We start from the raw sequence: 20,916 nt of genomic DNA, 5'->3' as shown, positions 1-20,916 counted from the left end.
AAGGCTGTGGCAACCATTGGAGCTATCGGAGAGGCAGTAGTCACATGCGGCCATGAAGTCTCGCATGGCACTGGGATTATTGAGCCCGGAGAAATCCCAACCAGAGTCGGGCTCGTCATCTTCCTCGGAACCCGGGGGCCCGTAGGTCGAGATGGTCGTCAGTCGGTCCCAGGTTGACCACATATGGTACCCCGGAAGGTTAGGATATGCCTTTACGAAAGCGTCCACCGAAGCGGGGTCGCTTGGTGGGTCGAAGCTGAATCTAAAAGGCATAGGGTGGAAAACAGACGGTACCTCTTGATCGACGGATGGTGACGAAGTCGCGTTGGGGACGGACTGCACCGTTATCTCTGGTACGAGGCTAACACCCATCAAGTCCTTCATGAGCGTGCTTCATCCGTCCGCTTGGGGTTGGCGTGTTGCGGGGAAACGATGCTCGTCTTCGTCTCAGACGCGAGGTCAACGCCCGACGTGTCCCCCGCTGGGGCGCCGACGTCGTCGACTCGCTCGACAGCCGACGAGGTGCCGCCTCCTGCTTGGCCATGGTTGCCCCGCCTCCTCCTCCATCGGTGGGGAAGGTGACAGTACAAACCCGGATGCTGCTCTTCCGCCACGCGGGGAAGACGTCGTCGATTCCGCCACCGGTGGGCGGGCTGACGGCCGCCATTGTCGTTGTCGCGCGGCGGAGGAAGGAGTACCATGTCGTAGCTGCCGTCGAGGGACATGAACTCGAGACTCCCGAAACGGAGCAGCGTCCCGGGCTGGAGAGGTTGCTGGAGACTACCCATCTGGAGCTTGACGGGAAGCTGTTCATCAACACGCAGCAGGCCCCTACCTGGCGCGCCAACTGTCGGCGTTTCGACCCCGGGGGTCCCTGGACCGACGAGTAAATTGTCGCTGCGTGTCCCAGCCCAGATGGGTCGGCGCGAGATGGAACACAAGGGGGAAAACCGCGGCTCATGTTATCCTGCGCCCAGGACGGATGCGCTTGCAGTAGGGGGTTACAAGCGTTCGCGAGGGAGAGAGAGAGACTGTCCGTCAGCCCGTCCTCCCGCGCGGCCACCCTCTCGTACGAGGGCCCTGTACCTTCCTTTTATAGATGTAAGGAGAGGGCCTAGGTGTACAATGGGGGGTGTAGCAGTGTGCTAACGTGTCTAGCAGAGAGGAGTCAGAGCCCTATGTACATGCCGACGTGGCTGTCGGAGAGGTGTTGCTGTCTTGTTCATGTGATGTCGTGGCCGTCGGAGGAGCGCTTAAACCCTGTAGAAGTACAGCTGTCGGGGCTATCGGATCCTTGCTGACGTCTCCTTGCTTCCGTAGGGGGTTGAGAACCGCCGTCGTCATGGAGCACGCGGGGTGCCATCATTACTTGTTTACCGGGGCGAGCCAGATGGGACGCCGGTCTTGTTCCCCGTAGACTGAGCTAGCTAGGGGTAGGGTAATGATGTACCCCTATGCGGCGTGGTCGGTCCGAGCCCGAGGTCGGGCGAGGCGGTGACTCCTCCGAGGTCGAGGCTGAGTCCGAGCCCTGGGGTCGGGCGAGGCGGAGACCGTCTTCCGAGGTCGAGGTTGAGTCCGAGCCCTGGGGTCGGGCGAGGCGGAGACCGTCTTCCGAGGTCGAGGTTGAGTTCGAGCCCTGGGGTCGGGCGAGGCGGAGCTTCCTATGGTGCCTGAGGCAGGACTTGGCAGCTGTCAGCCTCACCCTGGCGGGTGGCACAGCAGTCGGAGCAGGGCAGGCAGCGCTGTTTTCCTATTAGATCAGTCTGTGGAGGGGCGAAATGACTACGGTCACTTCAGCCCTGATGACTGAGGAACACGCGTCAGGATAAGGTGTCAGGTGATCCTTGCATTGAATGCTCCTGCGATATGGTCGGTTGGCGTGGCGATCCGGCCAAGGTTGCTTCACTGCGAAGCCTGCCCGAGCCGGGCCTCGGAAGAGTCGAAGGTGCGCCGGTTGCTTGAGGAGGCCCTCGGGCGAGGCGTGAATCCGCCTGGGTCTACTGTTCCTGCCCGAGGCTGGGCTCGAACGAAGCGAGATCGTGTCCCTTGAGTGGACGAAGCCTTGACCTGAATTGCGCCCATCAGGCCTTTGCAGCTTGTGCTGATGGTGGTTACCAGCCGAGTTTAGGAGTCTTGGGGGTACCCCTAATTATGGTCCCCGACAAATGTGTATCTCCATACCCAAAACCATATAAAGCAATAGCAAGTACTACCCAAACAGTTCAGTGGTAAAACAAGATATAAAGATAGGCAAACTAGGGTAACTTAATGGGTCACATCAAAATTAACCTATGCAGATCATTATGATTAATAAGAACATGACTGGGTAAAAAGAAGTGATCAAGGGCACAACTTGCCAAGGACTTGAGATTCCAGGTACCAACTTGCTCTTCAGATGACTCGTGACCTCACTGCTAAACGTACCAATACAGACAAACATGGTATAGGAAATATTAACATCACACCAAACATAAGAACAAACTGCATAATAATAATCTACGCGTCGCTACGAGATCGTGGGTACAAGAATGACTAAATTCGGAGTTATGGTTATTAAGTTATGGATTTCTGAAGTTATTTAGTACTTGGAATAAAATAATTCAAGTGCAAAATTTTAATCCAATTTTCATGGCTAAACAGAGATACTAGGTGATAGACAATATTAAAAACAAAATTATTGCAACTGGAATGAATCAATTTGGAGCTAAAATGAATTAAATATGAATTTCACAAGTTTCTGGAATTATTTTTGTATTAAAAATAGGTTTCTAATATTAATTATCTGGTTTTCCTTGGTTCACTGGACTGCGCGCCAATAACAGAAGAACTCGAGGTCTAAATCACAATTTCTCCTAAGACTCAGATTGCCTCCGCACTGGACGACATGTTAGTTTCAAAATTCCATACGGTCTCTCATGCAAATGATGCCCGACGAAGGGGTATGGCCATCCAGAGCCGTCCGATCGCGACACAAGGGTTCAGATTAGAATCCCACGTTCCCGAACCGGTATTCGTGATCCACGACCCATATTTTAAGTAACTGTGACTCCCCCCTGGGCCATCCGATCACGATGAAACAAATCAGATTCCCCGCACGAAGCGTTACTCTCTCTTATAATCTGGTACGTTCGCTCCACGATCAACGACACATGTTTAGTTACCCCAAGGTCGAATCCGGTATGCACAACACGGATTCGACGCCCAAAGGGACTTCTTCCCCAACCCGCTGGCCGACCACGACGACGCCGACCGAGCTACGACGGCAGTCCCCGCCGGTGAGCGGCGCCAATTCGCGCACAACATCCAATACCCAATTCGAGACGCACAATACGGTTAGAGGGACGCGGAGAGCGCAGGGGAGACATTCATACCGACGAAGGCGCGGCGCAGAGCACAGCTTGCGGGGGAGCTGGAATCCGCGGCACTCCGGCGAGCAATTCCGCCACGGCACGTGGTTCTCATGCTCGAAAATCCGAACGTGCGAAATCCCCGTATGCTGGCGAAACCCCGCACCCTTCTCGAGCCCCCACCGGTGGCGACGACGAGAACTCAAGTGCGGCAGTGGTTTTCCTTTTCCTACTAGCTTTGGAGCTCCCTGATTATCTCTTCTCCCCTCACCAAATCTGTGATGGCAGCGACCGGCTCGATAGCTAATGACGGGAGGGTTTGGTCCCCTTTTATCCACTAGCACGAGGGAATCCCGGCCGGTGGTTGGAACGGCCTTGCGACCACCACGCAGAAATCCCCGGGTTCTTTTCATGCGGACGCGAGGGGGAGGGACGATTCCGACCACTGGGCCCCACGAGGCAGTGGCGAACACGCGCGCGGAAGTGGAGCCAGGCCGTGGAGGTTGAGGAAGCAAGCGGGCAGCGAATGAGAGAACCGGCCCAAGTCAAGGTAAGCTTCTTATTTTATTTTATTTTTTTTCTTTTCCATTTTATTTTCTTCAATTTCAACTTAGACTCAAATTCAAATTTCAGTTTAAATTCAAATTGAGTTCAACCTTACAGCATATTTAAGTGCTCAAATAAAACCCCAATCAAGAATGCAAGTTATATTTAAAAGGATTATTTTATTCACCTACTTAGAAATAAATTTCAAATGTGAAATACACACATTATTAAGTAATACTATTTTGAATGTAAATTTAAAGGTTCTTCCATAATTCAAAATTAACTACTTATTATTATTTATTTACATCACAAGGATATGTTTTATAAAGGTAGGAAATCATTTATAGAAGTCATTTATCTCAAATACCCAGGAGAACTTTTTATACCTCACAAAATAGGATTTTGGGTGTTACAAATTCTACCATTCAAACTTAACTTGTCTAAAAAATTTGAACACAAATGCAATCATATAAGAATTCCAACATGGAATGCACATTCATGTATTTATTTATTTGTCATTTAACTACTTTAATTCTTTTAGTTGAATATGCACAAAGAAAAGAAGATCAAGAAATCCTCAAAATTCTAGCATAGAAATATATTTATTTATCTATCCTATTATTTTCTTTTATACAAATTTTGGTCATTACATCTAGCCCATACCGTGTCTTGTCTTCCGTTCAAGCGACTAATTGTCAAACAACCAGTATAAATTATTTATTAAATTTTTATTCACCTATTCTGTTAGTGCATCTTTTAGGCCTCTTTGGAATGCAAGAATTTCAGAGAAATCATACGGGAATTTCACATAAACCAGTTCATTTTCACAAAAAAATGCAGGAAACGAAAAAAATCTTGTATTCCAAAGGGCTTTAATAATTATAATAGTTTGATTATTATTTTCATCCGGTTGGTGCATGTTTATAAGGTTACTAGACGTCTGGTGTTTCAAGATCCAACTATCAACATCATGTCTTTAACTAATCAATCTAAAAAATATAAATCTAGTTATGAAAACCGTAAGAAAAACAAAGAATAGATGATCTAATTTAGGGTCCGAAGGGAGCTGTAGACAAATTTATTATGAAAAATCATAAATGTCTAACCAAAGCCTTGCACTTTATAGTTCTATTTCTCAAATGATTTAGTGAGAATGGTCTTTTATTCAATAGTTTCGTATATGGCCTCTATTTCACGTGATGAAATTTCTCTTGGATAGGTAGTAGCAGGATAAAATATCCTATGTCCGGGCGCTGATGATCATATCTCATTACACGTAAACAAAACTTCAAAATGCACAAATCTCATTACATGTAAACAAAACTTCAAAATGCACAAATATTGGTCATCCAAGAACAAGATTCAGCCCTAAAGCACGTGAGAAGGAGGAGGCCGAGAACAACTGACGCCTAACGAGGTCCTTGTCCTACAACCTACTGGGCCTCTCTCCAAACGACGGGACACATGCATTTTGCATTGCTCCTGCTCCAACAGCTTCCCCTCCTCCTCCCTGATGGTCTGGATGCTGCGCCGATGCTTGACTCCATCGGCTTTTTGGTAACCCTTCCGTAGCTTGCGTTTTGTAGCCTCCATCTTCTCGCTCTCGGCGACGAGCGACTTCTTGGTCTCACTCATGGTCTTCTGGTGGTTCGATAGAAAATAGATCTCGTGTCACCGTACCACGAAGGAAGGAGGAAGTTCGGAATGACGGTTGGGTTGCGCGGATGAGAGAGAATACGCGAGAAAAAGGAGCGCCCACCTCTGGCCCGTTTTTTCTGTCGCCGGATACAGCGCATGCTGGGGAACTCAACAGTGCGAAGACGTGCAAATTTTACGGATGCACGCCCATATACGACCCCTGGTGGAGTTGGTCTAAGCTTACTAGACATCTGGTGTTTCAAGATCCAACTATCGACATCATGTCTTTAAATAATCAATCTAAAAAATATAAATCAAAATATAAATCTAGTTACGAAAACTGTAAGAAAAACAAAGAATAGATCATCTAACTTAGGGTCCGAAGGGAGCTGTGGACAAAATTATTATAAAAAAACACAAACGTCTAATCAAAGCCTTGCACTTGATAGTTCTATTTTTAAATGATTTATTGAGAATGGTCTTTTATTCAATAGTTTGATCCATGGGCTCGATTTCACATGATAAAATTTCTCTTGGACAGGTAGTGTAGTAGGATAAAATATGCTATGTCCTAGCGCTGATGATCCTATCTCTTTACACGTAAACAGAACTTCAAAATGCACAAATATTGGTCATCCAAGAACAACATTCGGCCCTAAAGCACGTGAGAAGGAGGAGGCCTAGAACGCCTGACGCCTGACGAGGTCCTAGTCCTACATCCTACTGGGCCTCTCTCCGTACGATGGGACGCATGATTCTTGCATTGCTTCTGCTCTAACAGCTTCCCCTCCTCCTCCTTAATGGTCTGGATGCTGCGCCGACGCTTGACTCCATCAGCTTCTTGGTAACTCTCCCGTAGCTTGCGTTTTGTAGCCTCTATCTTCTCGCTCTCAGCGACGACCGGTTTCTTGGTCTCACTCATGTTCTTCTGTTGATTCGATAGAATTGATGTGGTCGGAAGCGTCTTCGTTGGCGGTACATAATGCTGCTTCTTGTGTTCCTCGGCGGTGGAAAGCATCTTTGCTGGTGGTACTTGTGGCCTCTTGTTGTGCACCTCGGCAACGGCGGCAGCAAGCGTCTTTGCTGGTGGTACGTGTGGCCTCTTGTTATGTGCCTCGGCGGCGGTGGCGGTGGAAATCATCTTTGCTGGTGGTATGTCCGGCTTCTTGTTGTGTACCTCAGCAGCAGCGGGAAGCATCTTGGCAGACGGTACGTGCACCTTGTCGACGGCAGCGCGCGGGAGCGGGATCTGATCAGCAGAGAGATTGTCGAGTTTCTTCTTCACCGCTACAGCAGTGGCGAAGGAGGCTTCGACGGCTACCCTCCACCCGCGCACGACGTCGCGCGCGAGGCTCCGGATCCGGGACGACCCGTGGCTCCCGAGGGCGCCGACGGTCCTCGCCAGCTCGGTGGACGCCAGCAGGTCGTGCGGGACGGGCGCGACCAGCAGCGTCTTGAGGGATTCGACCATGACGTCGTCGAGCACGGCGCAGAGCTGCTCGGCCACGCCGTCATCCGTGGCGCCGCGGAGCAGCACGACGATCTCGCCACGCACGTCACGATACTCGGCGCGCGGGTAGCCGCATGCCTCGATCACGCCGTCGATCGCCTCGAAAGCGCCGAAGAATGGCCTCCACCTCCGCAGGGGAAGCCCGCTCTGCTCGTCGGCCATGGTAGCTGCGGCGGAAGGTGGATGCGGGCGGGTTGGGTCGGCGGATGCGATGCGAGCAAGCGTGGAACGGGTGCGCGCAGAACTGCAGACTGGATTGGGAGACTCGGCGCGCCTCATTTATATATAGAACAAGCCGACGGGACGGAGTCCGACTCGAGTTTTTCTGCATGTAACGGTAAAGGCTGTTCTGTTTTGTTTTCGCGCTCATCTGCAGAAGAACTGTTCTGTTTTTCATCCAACGGCAAAGGCTGTTCTGTTTGTACGCACGGCTCGATGGCCATGAAGCTTGCAACTCTGGTTCGGCTTCTTGGCAAATGAACCTTCGTCAGCACCTGTGCCCGCCGCATGCTGTTCGCCGGTTCATCGGCGCCCTGAACCAGGGCCCGCCGTTGTGCTACAGCTATTCGATGAAATGCCCAAAAGCAAATTTTGCAGAGAAGCAAACATCAAGTTCAGTGATACTTGTTCTACGAATCTCGTCAGTTCACTGGTATAACCACCACCTCGACAGCAATGGATTGATACTCTACTTTCGGCAATCTATATTTGTAATTACAAAGTATGTCATTTAGGCTTTCTCCAACAATATCCACTAAACTTCGTACTCTAAAAATATATTCTTTGTCATTTACAGAACACTCTAAAAAAATTTATCATCTATATCTTCTCCGTCTCGAGCAACGTCCCTAAATTTGATCATCTATATCTCCAAAATTAACCTAGAATATTTATTCTCTCTTTTCATATAATTTGGTCCTCTATTTTTTTATCTTGTACAGTTTAGCCACGGTATATTATATTAACATTTGGAAACATATTTTCTTTGCAGGCCAAAATATGTGGCTAGTTAATTTGCCAGCTAGATCTCGTCCTCCGTATGTTTGTGTTGGGCGTGGGTGCCTTTGCTGGCTCACTGTGATCCGCCATGCATGGCATTGGTGCTCGGTCCCGTTGCGCCGGCGACTGCTCTGTCTCTCTTCCTCCTCCCCGTTGAGTTGTCGTGTCTATGTCCTCAGTGGTCGTGCGTTCAAATTTTGCAGAGAAGCAAACATCAAGTTCAGTGATACTTGTTCTGCGAATCTCGTCAGTTCACTGATATAAGCACCACCTCGACAGCAATGGAATTGATACTCTACTTTGGGCAATCTATATTTGTAATTACAAAGTATGTCATTTATAGGACAACTGCGTGCACATAGTGACAGGGTAGAAGACGACATTTGTGAAGCTGAAAATCAGAGGTGTCCAATACATGCACTGCTGAAAATTCTTTGCATTTCAGTATACAGGAAGCACAAAAAGAATATGGGCCACCTTCAGCGTAGAGACTGTCAACAACTCAGACTTGGAATACATCAACTCAGACTTGGAATACATCAACTCCAAGTAAGAGACTTGTGTAACCTCCAAAGGGGATTGATGGAATCACCATGCATGGTTGAAGACTGACTTGGAGCAGCGTTAAATAAAAAAAGTAGTAATATAACTTACATCAACTCCAATTCTTTGTTTGCTATTGCATTATCTAAATACTCTCCTACAATTAGTAATATAACTTACTTAAACCAATCAAGAAATAAAAAAGTAGGCCACATAATAATGATTTTTTTGATAGAATTAGTAGGATCGGTAAGTATCTTTGTCAGTGCCACTTTTCTTTTTCTTCCCTTTTCTCTTTCCGTGGGATATGGTTGATCGTTTATTATTCAGTATGTATTGTGATGGCAAAAATAAAATATCTTTTATGTTAAAGACTTTAAGGGCATGCTTGCATGATATACCTATAGATTCGAACTTTCTGCACAAACAACTGATTGTCATATCTGCAGTGTTAAATAAAACAGATGCTCCAAGAGAAGATTGCATCTGTGTAACCATGTATGTCAATATTGACCCCTCGTTGTGCAACAATTGGCGGGTTAATAAAAATTGATCCTTAAATTTTGTCTCAAACCCTAAAAATATTCTCCTTGTAAATGATTCAGTCGCAGTCTTCTACATAGGTAAATTTGGGCTATAAGTAACTGGGATCTTTTGTCATGAATGAAAATATGCATTATATTCACCTCATTTGCACGAAGTTACCTTCTCACGTTCTACGAGGAGCTCCGAAAGACCCAATTTCCTACGAAATCTTTTCTTGAATACTTTATTCATCACTCAACGCATTTAGGTTTGACATCCATACATTATCCTCAACATTGTACTCAACAAGCCACACCACTTTTTATTGAAGTAAATCTTTGATCTATCTTCATATAGACAACTCTTAAAATCAGGCATAAACTTTCGATGATGCTTTCGAATAACATGCCCGAGATGTTTAGCAACAGTGAGTTATATAGGCCATATAAAAAGGCGATGACTTGTGTTTAGGAATACATAATCTAGCAGGTGTCTTGTCGTGCTCTTTCTAATGTTGAATCCGATCTCGCCAGCATAGTTATTGTACATGTCATAAGCGGCGTCCTCTGAATAAAAAGCCATTCCAACTTTAGGAACAACTGATGTACGACTGATACTATTATTCACCTATTGTATATGGGTTAAGAAAACATAATCTAACAATCTCATACATGACCGAACAACATCAATAAAAGATAATATATGTTCACACAAATGCATCCTTGTGTTGCTTGACTCCTTGTAACACCTAAAGTTCTATTTTTGGGATTTATAAAATGTTTCTTCAAAAGATTGAGTTAAAATGGCTTTTAATAATAAATTACTTTCTCTATAAAATACATTTTTCTAAACTAAGTCAATAGTAATGTTAAAAATTGGGTAGTTCAAAATTTAGATTCAAATCCAGAAACTAAAGTTTAAGTTGAAAGCAATAACTAGAAGAAATATTTTCATTCTATTCATTATTTCCTTTGTAAACTTTAGCACTTTTTAAAAGTATTTTAATTAAAAGAATCCCTGGTAAAGATTATATATTTTTCCCTAGATAAGTAAGGTAATGGACATTCATTTCTTTATGGTTCTTAACTTCAAATTTGATCACATACTCAAAAGTAATATTTTCCTAAAATGAAACAAAATGTGTGTATGGCATATTTTGAGCCCTTGCCTAAACAAAGGAATAAAATAATTAATATAAATATATATAATTTGCATTCATGCCGAGATTTTAGATTGTTGCATTTGAACATAAATTTGGAGTTTGGATTTTATGTGAATTTTAAAAAAACTGAAAACAGAACAAATAGAAAAGAAAAAACAAAACAAAACCAACTTACCTGATCGAGCCACTTAGATTCCTGGCCCAGTCCCTTTCCCACCCCACATGACGCATGCCCACATGGGCCACCTATCGGCCTAGCTCGGACCCCACCGCGGAGGCGCATTCATGAAAAGTCGTAACCCTAGTGTCTATCTTGTGTTACCGCCAGGTGGGCCCGTCTGTCCAGCGTCGTCCTCATCCCTTTTCCGATACAACAAACTCCCAACAAACTCGTGTCCATGTTGTCCCTATCTCCTCTACCGTGAATCTCTTATGTAGATATAAACGGACCCAGGCATCACATACCCCCACCCCCTTCATTCGTCGCTAGGCAGCCTCGCCAACCCTAGACGAGGCAGTCCTCACCGGGAAGCTAGTTTCCGCCGTCGGGCGCCATCGTCGCAGGGAGGAAGAGCGGAGAACGCCGCTGCGCGTGTTGCGTTGTCAAAAGGGATCTCGAGAACAAGCCTGGGAGTGTCGCCCGAGCTCTCCGCGTGCGTTCAAAGCTTCATCAGGGTGGAGTTGATGCTAGGGGACCTCAAAATTGCTCAACGGAGCAATTCCTCCGTCGTGTGCTGCCTCATGCCGTGAGTCGTGCAACCACCACCGTAGTTTCAGGTAAGGATCCCTGCACCTGATTCGTGATCCTCTCCGCTTCATATGGGCTTATCCGTGACTGTGTTAGGGCATCAGCACGTGGGAACATCAACTCCGGCGATGGCGCCATCGCCTCGTTGGTGCGCGCTACCGCTGTGCTCGGCTGTGGGAGGAGGGTCTTCGGATCGTTGATTCCATCGTGGGCAGTGTAGATTAGAAGGATGAATAACCCTTTGGTTAATTAAATCGTGATCGATGATCCAAAGGCTCGGATGCGATCAACGCACTGTCGTATTACGAGTCATGGATCCCAGATCCGGTGGCCCGTGTTGAATACCAGTTCATCACGTTAAGGGGCTTTTAATCTGGACTATTGGTCTATAGATCTATGGTCCATGGTGCATCCAACCGATGTGGTTGTGGCGTTCTTGCGTAAGAAACCCTCGGAGTTTTATAAAACCAACCCGCGATCCTTCTCTGTTGAAACTGATCACAAGCAAGTCCCTGAAATTCACAAGTCCTTGGTACTCGACTTTAATACAAACTTAATATTAAAATAGCCTTAAAACTTATAAAATCTATATTTTCTTTATATTAACTCTGATTTAGTCCGTTCAAGTTGCGTTGTCTTCGTAGTAATGTCATCTACCCCTTAGTAAACCTTATTTTACTATTTAACATGTCCTCAAAATTAAATATTGATTTTCCCCATGTTTACTATATTAGCTTTTCTAAAACAAAGCTAAATTGTTCCCTCTATAATTTGATTAAAATATAATCCTTAATCAAGTTATAACTTAGATTAAAGTTGAATGAGCTATTTCCTTAATATCTTTTCTCGTATGATTTACATTAATCAACATAGAATATAGTTATTATTATTTAATCACGAAAATCTTCTGAAATTCATATCTTTATAATTGTAACTCTAAATTTAGTGTTTCTTGAATCCACGATGGCTTCGAAAGCGCGGAAGAAAGGCTTCCACCTTAGCAGGGGAAGCCCGCTGTCCTCGTTGTCCATGGTAGCGGTGGCGGATGCAGGCAAGCTGGCGACGGCGAGTAGAGTCGGGGCGTGCGAGCAGTGGACGAGCGGAACGGGTGGGTACAAATAGATTGAACTGGGACTGGGAGAATTGGCACGCCTTGTTATATAGAGCTTAGCTAGCCGTTGTCAGTTGCCATGCACGCGAATAGATAGAGACCCATAGATACCGGCATCGATCTAGACACGGGGACATGCATACGCGCTAGCTCCAGGAGCCCTGTGCATGCATGATGCATGAGTATTGAGTAGTATAGTATGTTTTGGACCGGGCAGTGAAACTTAAAAAGTTATACATGGATTAATTAGTCTAATTAAGTTTAATAGGCCAAAGCCCAAATAAAACACCATGCACGATACGTAACATAACGGAAATCTTGTTGCGCGATGCATGATGCACGACAAGTAGGCAATTGTAGTGATGAAATAAATAATTATTCAAATATCAATTTTTTATTACGAACAAATAGGATATAGAATCCTCTATGCAAATTTGTATTCTTGTTTTTAGCATTTAGCTTATAAAGATTCATAAAAGGTAAGACTTAAATTTATCATATCTCTTATCAAATATGGATATAAAATTCAGATACAAATACGAATATTTTTCACCTTTTTCGTTGCAGGGAGCAAATAACACATAAAATAATTTATACAACATTTTATTCTTGTTTGTGATAATGTTCTTGGTAGCATAAGAAAAATCAACAACAAATTTCATACGAATCTTTTAAAATATTAAATTGTCCTAATAATTTAGATATCCACTTTCATCCCTATACAATCATGATATGCTCTGCACGCTCGCAATGTCATCCTTTTCAATGCTACGCGTTGCCCCACCGATGTTGTGTCGCTCCTAGCAACTGACTTGCACTTGTGCATGCCCAAATGCGTCCAGGCGCAACAGCATGATTACGGTCGCGCCACTGTGCACGCACACCGCCTGGCATCTCCCGATGGGTCATCTAATATGATAGGAAAAGCAGATCGGGTCTCAGGCGCAAATTTTTGTCTCACTCGACGATGGGCTCGCCCGACGCTGAGCTCGTCCTCGGGTGCCATCTCCGCCTCGCCCGAGCCCGACGTTGAGCTTGTCCTACATCTTGCTGGGCCTCTCTCCCGTACGCTGATGGCCTGGATGCTGCGCCGACGCTTGACTCCATCGGCTTCCAGGTAACCCTCGTGGAGCTTGCATTTTGTAGCCTCCATCTTCTCGCTCTCGGCGGCGGGCGGTCTCTTGGTCTCACTCATGCTCTTCTATTGGTTCGATAGAATTGCTGCGGTCGAGAGCGTCTTCGGTGGCGGTATATAATGCTGCTTCTTGTGTTCCTCGGCGGTGGGAAGCATACTTGCTGGTGGTACATGTGGTCTCTTGTTGTGTACCTCAGCGGCGGGAAGCATATTTGCTGATGGTATGTGCGTGTTCTTGTGTACCTCAGCGGCGGGAAGCATCTTGGCAGGCGGTAAATCCATCTTCTTCTAGTGCACCTTGTCGACGGCAACGTGTGGGAGCGGGATCTGATCATCAGAGAGATTATCGAGCTTCTTCTTCACCGCTACAGCAGTGGCAAAGGAGGCTTCAACGGCCACCCTCCACCCGCGCACGACGTCGCACGTGAGGCTTCGGATCCGGGATGACCCGTGGCTCCCGAGGGCGCCGACGGTCCTCACCAGGTCGGTGGACGCTAATAGGTCATGCGGAACGAACACGACCAGCAGCGTCTTGAGGGATTCGACCATGACATCGTCGAGCACGGCGCAGAGCTGCTCGGCGGCCACGCCGTCATCCGTGGCGCCGCGGAGCAGCATGACGATCTCGCCATGCACATCACGGAACTCGGCGCGCGGGTAGCCGCATGCCTCGATAAGCCATCGATCGCCTCGAAAGCGCGGAAGAATGGCCTCCACCTCCGCAGGGGAAGCCCGCTCTGCTCGTCGGCTATGGTACAGGCGGGGGCCAGCGGATGGGTAGGGTCGGCGTATGTGAGCAAGCGCAGCGTGACGTATGCGAACGGTGGACGAGTGGGTGCAAGAACTGGAGATTTCCTTACTATTAAAGTCGGATGGAAACAACACCGATCGGTCTATCCACGTCGTTCCAAAAAAATCATGGCCGTTCGATCGAGCATCAAACGTTGCCGTGAACAGTCGTCTTTCTCCTACTGCAACAAGCATCCCACGTGGTCGTCATCCTAGAAACATCGTGAACTCGCTTCAGACAGAAAGAAGACCCATTGGATTTTACGTGTGGCCTGCCTCGGCGCCTCGCCGCTCGCCGCAGTCTCGCATCCATTCCAGTCCCCCTCCTCTTCGCCTCGCCCCTCGCCTCCCACGGCCTCACTGCTCGCCGTGGCCCTAGACGTCAGCTCGCCTCCATCCCGGCCTCCCTCCCCTTCGCACCTCGCCTCCTCCTTGACGCTTGTACCTCTGCCAAGGATCTCTCGGGCTGTGCCAGTTTCACATGCCTATCTCATGCTTCCTCTCCTCTAGCTACAACCCCGCCTTGTGGCCTCGCTGCTCGCCCAAAACGTTATGACCAGGGACAGAGAGAGGGAGGTCGGGCCTAGCAGAGCACGACAGTAATGGTGTGCGAGGAACAAGAGCAATGCGTCGCCCACGTCCACCATGAGCCATCGCTGGTGCTGGCCGGGGCTGTGGACTCCCCCCCACGGTACACATGCTGGTGAGTTCCAGACCTTACTAAGCTTTGCGTTATGAGGGTCTTGCTACATTCCTTCAGTATGGAGAGTTGTATTAAAGATAATAGTTCCCTTTATTTAAATAATGAGGTCCATTGTTTTTTTTGGGTAGCTATGCATCTTTTCACCTCCCTTATGTTTTAATAATCTATCAATTGGCTTTAGAACCTCAGTGGCTGGTGAGAGTATAGTGGCCCCAAGAAATTCTGGAACAATGGTGTACAAATTTGAGAATTGCAAGGACCGACCAGAGTTGACTCAGAAGGCTAATTGAGGGAAGTTTAGTGCATGACATGCAATTCTCAAGATTCAAAAACACAAGGTTGTGGTATTTAAAGAGCAATACTACAATGACCTTATGCTCATTTGCTGCTTCAGTGAAATCGGATCGTTTTCCATGTTGTTGCATAATGTGAGATACCGAGGCTTTGACAATTTCTTTTGTCCAGGATGCTTTTTCTGCACGAGGCATGCTGCTGTAGGTGTCAATTATGCATAATTATTACTCTTCAGTTGATTCTTCAAGCATTTTGTTGTCTTTGGCATTTACAATTTCCTTGAGCAATATATAACACCCTGATTTTGGGGGTATAAAATTTCTTTCTAATTATCACCCAAAATCATGTGTTACTCTTCCTTTTCTCACTCTAGGCTTTCTCTCTCTCTAGATTCTTTCTCTCTTTTTCCTTGTGATTAGAAATAGCTTAAACTAGTGGAGGTTAATTATTTATTTTTACCAAAACCTTATGAGCCAGGACATGTTGCACCATGCTGAGTTTAAAATATTCTTTGAAGTGTTGCACAAGTTTGAATTTATTTGAATTTGAAACCTAGTTTGAATTTGGATTTGAAAACCCTATAGAAAAAGAAATAGAAAAGGAATTAGAAAATCCAGAGAAAAAGAAAAGGGGAAAGCAGCCCAGTTGGCCCACTAAGACCAGCCAAGCCGCGCGCCCGCGCCGCCTGACAGGCGGACCTCGCCTGTCAGCAGCAGTTCTCCCTCGCGCGCGCCCTCCCTCTCTCGCTCTTTGCTCAATGGGGCCGACCTGTCGGCGCCAGTTTCCTTCGCCCGTTCGCTCTCTCTCTATCTCACGGGCCCAGTTCACCAGTGCCGAGTTGTTGCCCCCGCGCGTCCTCCTTTTCTCTCTCTGCGCCGTGAGCCTGTCTTTTCAGTTCTGCCTTCTTCGCGCTCGCCGTGGACCGGCGCGTGCGCACTCGCGCACGTCGCCGGGTTTCTCAACCACGACGCTCGCCCACGCGCCCAACTCCCTTTTTAGAGCCCCGCCAGTACCCCGCACTCGCTCCTCGCCTCGTTTCGCACACCCTCGCCCTCTCTCGCGCTCTGCCCTCGTCGCCGGAGACCTGCGTCCGCGTTCCCGGCCATCAAGCTTGCCGGAGACCACGCTAAGCCTCCCCGAGCTCTGCTCCGAGGTGAGACACCCGTCCCCGTGCCCAATTTCCCTTATTGTGCCCTGTGTTCGTCCAATTTCGCCTTCACCGGTGCTCGACCACGGCGGTCCGTCGTGCTCGTGCGGTGGCTGGCCGATTTAGCCCGGTCTAGTTCCCCGGGGTTAGTCCCTAAGGTGCATCTGCCTCTGCTGAAGCCAGCCTAGGCCTTAGCGTGCCTTAAGTCCCCTCCCCGTGGCTAGAGTTGCTCCGACCCGCTCGAGGTCTTCCCATCGTCGTTCTCCCCTCTCTGCCCATGGATTCGTGGCCTCTTCCCTGCCATTGAGTTCGCCGTGGCACCCTCTTCCCCTCTGCCCAACTCCGGTGACCCCGGAGCCACCCTAGCTCGCGCTCGCCTCAACTCCAGCGACCTCACCACCACGGAGAGGAGCGGTGCCGCCCGCAGCCGTCTGTTTCCCCGGTCTGACCCCCCCGTTCGATCTTGATCGAACGGCTCGAACCGCGGGTACCGCTTCGCGCACGCGCACCTGATGCCCTGACCCCACCTGTCAGCGTCACCCGCAGCCGCTTATCCTTCCCGGTCTGATTTTCCCCGTCCGATCTTGATCGAACGACTCAGACCCCACCCCCCGTCTGATCTTGATCGAACGGCTCGGACCCCCTCGGACCCCTGTAGCCATCCGTCTCCCCTCTGGCGCTGGACCCGCTCGGTCAGTGCGCTCTCCCCCTCTGTCGCTGACATTCCCTGTCCCGCTTGTCAGTGCTCGCCCACCCACGCGCGCGCACCCTCGACCGCAGATCTAATCTCAGCCGTCGATTTCTGATCCAACGGTTGAGGGAGCCCGATAACCCATCGCGTGGTTGTTTTGCTTAAGAAACCCCCTGGTTTTAGGAAATCAACCCGCCGTCCTCTGTTTTAGCGCATAGGTCCCTGGTTTGTTTTAATTAGACCCCTAGACTTTTATTTAATCACAGATTTAGCCCTAATTTCATATTTCGAACCTCAAAACTTGTTTATTTCATATCTTTTTCATATGAACTCCAAATTTAGTGGTTCAAATTGCAAAATGTTCACCAAATTATTCTTTGTTCAAATAAAATATGACCAACTGCAATCTGTACACTTTAATTTTTACACTTAGAATATATGATTAATGTTTATGCTAGTTTATTTATTTAATAAAATAAATAAAATGAAAGCCCTAGAAGTTAAAACATATTGAATTTTGTGAGATTAGTGTTATGCATTTTATGGATTCACTTTTGGTTTAACCTTTAGACCTTAATGTGATAAATAGAATTATGTATGTAATTATGGATAATATTTAAAGGATAATCAAATTCCTAAATGAGAGTAGTTTATATTATAATTCTAACGTTCCTTTGTTTTAATCACTACCTAACCCTTTTGAGCTATGTCCTAAACATTTAGAGAGTAATCAATTCCCCAATTAGGATTACTCCATTTTCTTTGTAGCTTGATATCATCCCCTACACTTAAAACTATACCTTTTTGTGAGTTAATGATTGTAAATGTTTGATGTGCTGTTCATTTGTACTTTTCCAAATGTATTGAATGTATGCTCGCTTTACTTAGACAACGAGGAGTCCGAGGTTCCTGAGTGTGTTGCCGAAGATCCCTCTTAGCAACAACCTGGTGAAGGCAAGTGTCCTCAGACCTATCATGTCCTACTTTACTTTATAATTCACTGTCCCGCATTACTTTATTGAAACCTAAGGATTTACTAGTTTGTATTTCCCTTACCCTTGTTTACCTTTTTGGGTTAATCATGGTTAGCTTATGCTATTGCTTAAACTTAATCAATGAACATGATGTGATCTTTTATGATACGATGATGTTATCCCGATGAGGTCCTTGTGATTACTTTAGGGGGCTCAGGCTCTTTCCTGAGTACCTCTCTGTAAGGACCTGTTTGGGGAGTGACAACCCGGGATAATAGTGCAACCATGAGGGTGGACTGGGACGCCCTTAGCTAAATAATTAGAGGAACTAGAGGAGTAGCTGGTGTAACACCCCTGGTGTTACTATAACTAAAACTTGAGCATGACATCATAAGCATTGGCATTGCATATGTTTGACACACCTAGAGTGCATTTACTAGGCAAAAATTTCAAACAAGTTGTATTGTTTAAGTGTTTTGCAAATAGGACCCTGGTTAAAGGACTTAACCCTAAATAGTGGATAAAGGGGTAAAACTTAACCCAAGTTGAGAAAACCTAAAAGCTTTAGGGTAAAAATCATAAAATGACCCCAAGAATAAACTTGAGTCACTTTTATACCCCTAGGATACCAGAAATCTTAATTGGAACACTGGAAACCCTGAAACCAAACCCTAAGGGCTTATATGCAAAATTGGTCCACTTTTGGACTAAAGTGCAAAAACCAAGCCAAATAAGTATTTGAAGTCAATTGGTTCACAAATATGTGGACTTGAAAGCCAAACCCTAAGTTTTGGGTTTATTTGCAAAAAGTACCACTTGACCTCTATATAGCCTAAGTCTGAAATCAGTGTTGAGAGCACAACTTTGAGCCCTTGTAACTTTCAAATTAATGAAAATATGCCCTAGGTCACCACATAAAACTTATAGAACAAACAAAGGATAACAATTTTGCTTAAGAGTGTAAGCAAGGTTGTTATGAAGAATTTGGAGATAATCCCACTCAAAGTCGGGCTGTCTGGCTGACTGATAACTGAAACTTGGTCTGACAGTGGGGTGGGTCAATCTTTGAAACCAGATTTAAACATGATCCAGTGCAAGTTTGGGCATGGTTCCCATAACAAAATTGTAGCTGGAACATGGGGCTATAACTTTGGTACAGAAGATTGATGAATTTCTCATGCAAAATCTGGAGAAAATTTGGCCCCAAATCGCTCTGTCAGACTCATTGATTCTACTGAAGCCGAGCACTGTTCACCGGCCTTCAGAAATATCGCGCCATGGATATGGTCAGCCCCTCGCCGGCGATAAGAACGCCACCGCAGCGGATGGTCGTCGGCGGCTGCGGTAAAAATCTGGTGCGACGTGGCCTCAAAGCATTGAGGTGGCGCTACCCGGTTAAACGGCGGCCACCGGACTTGCGCCGTGGCTCTGCCGTGCGGGTGAAGCTCGCCAGCACGATTACAGCCGGTGAAGCTCATCCGATTGCGCCCGGTTGGCTATAAATTGAGGGCGAGCGTTGCTTCTTCATCGTATTCCATCTCTCAGCCACTAAGCGCTCGACTCAGGATCACCGGAAAACCCACGTATCCTCCAAATCCCTCACTCCCTTGTTCTTAACTCCGCCGCGAAGAACATCTCCGTGGCCAGCCTTCCTCGAGTGAGTACTTACTCAATTGTTTCATGTTCCTGCTTGCTATTAGCCCCCTATTGCTCCCAGTACCAACCAATCGAACTTAAGCCAAAAGCTTTCACCGGAACGTGTGCTTGCTCTGAAGAACACCGCCGTGACCCCCTCACCGTCGACCCACTCCTCGGGCCTTGTTCTGCCCAAACCAAAATGTGTCTGTAGACCCTGGTGAACCCGTGAAGCTTTGCCCAGCCCCAATTTGGCCATCCTCATCTCTGTTTGATCGGAACACGTTCATCCCCTTGCCCATCCGCTCGGACACCATGAACCGATTGATCCAATGCCCCCTTGGTGAAATTAATGGAGGGGAAATGCTTGGGCTTGGTTCAATTTGATGTCCGCCGCTCGGGAACCCTAGCCGTTGCCCTAATCGGCCGGCGTAGGTGCTCGCCGGAGCTCTGCTGGACGTGAGCGCAGTCGGGGACTAGGTGTGGTAAAAGATTAGAACGCGAAGGGTCTTTCTGCAAATGTCAGCGACTCGCCGAAATAGTGCTCTGACCCCGCTTTAAGTTATTCTGTTTGTCAGGGCCTTTTCTGCAAAACCCGCAGCGCGGGCGCGCGCTGGCGCGTTTCTGCGCTAGTTGGGCCGACTTGGGCTGATTTCGGCCCGCGTCTGTTTATTGTTTTTCTTTTTCTATTTCTAGCGGGCTTTGGAAATCTTTCATAAATCGTAGAAAAATCCTAAAAATATGAGACCAATTTTCTTAGAACCCTAATTTCCTGTAGTATTTAATAAAAATAATTTCATGATTTTTAAATCAAATAGGGAATTTTAGGGTATTTAAAATGGTTAAGAGTCTTGGTTATAGATTTTTAGAAAAAGATTGATAAGTCCTAAAATGCCCAAAATTTTTATATGAGTGTTATATACTATTTAGAAGCCTTGGGTAGAGTTTGGCTTGATTTGGACCTTGTTTGATCACCAAACCCCAAAACACCCCCCCTGCCCTTTAAACTCCTTTACCGACTCCGGAAACCCTAAGTTCCCGGAATTCCGTGAAGGAAAGTTGTATTCAAGACTTAGTTAATAAATCTTTATTATCTTTGCACTCTCATAAGCATGACATGGCATTCATTCTTATATATATACATATATGGTTATATTTAGAAAACGAAGAAGAGAGTGAAGTGACTCAAGAGAAGACATCACCACCTTTGGAATCTCAGGCAGAGACTTGGCTCTACTTCGACATCTGCGGGTCCGAGCCTGACTCACCTACTAACGAAGGCAAGCCCCGGTGCATGCAACCCCTTTCCTTGTGTTTTTAAATACTTTTCGCACACTTAAGTCTAGTGAAATGTGCATTAGGTTCATAGGAATTGCTTGAAACCCTTTGATGCATTGCTTTCCTTGATATCCATACCTT

The 20,916-nt window shown here is 46.8% G+C and overlaps 1 protein-coding gene and 1 pseudogene across 1 annotated transcript; both read right to left on the bottom strand.

The window, feature by feature from the left end:
• Positions 1 to 6,186: 6,186 nt before the first annotated feature.
• LOC118472206 (uncharacterized) lies at positions 6,187 to 7,320 on the bottom strand. The gene has a single exon (XM_035960016.1). The coding sequence runs from the start codon at positions 7,318 to 7,320 to the stop codon at positions 6,187 to 6,189; it is 1,134 nt and encodes a 377-aa protein (XP_035815909.1).
• A 5,577-nt stretch (positions 7,321 to 12,897) lies between these two features.
• On the bottom strand, positions 12,898 to 16,156 carry LOC118472302 (uncharacterized; annotated as a pseudogene).
• Between the last annotated feature and the right edge of the window lie 4,760 nt (positions 16,157 to 20,916).

Source organism: Zea mays, chromosome 6 (assembly GCF_902167145.1).
Source record: "Zea mays cultivar B73 chromosome 6, Zm-B73-REFERENCE-NAM-5.0, whole genome shotgun sequence".
In the NCBI taxonomy this organism is placed as follows: Eukaryota; Viridiplantae; Streptophyta; class Magnoliopsida; order Poales; family Poaceae; genus Zea; species Zea mays.
This window is presented reverse-complemented; position numbering and strand designations above follow the sequence as displayed.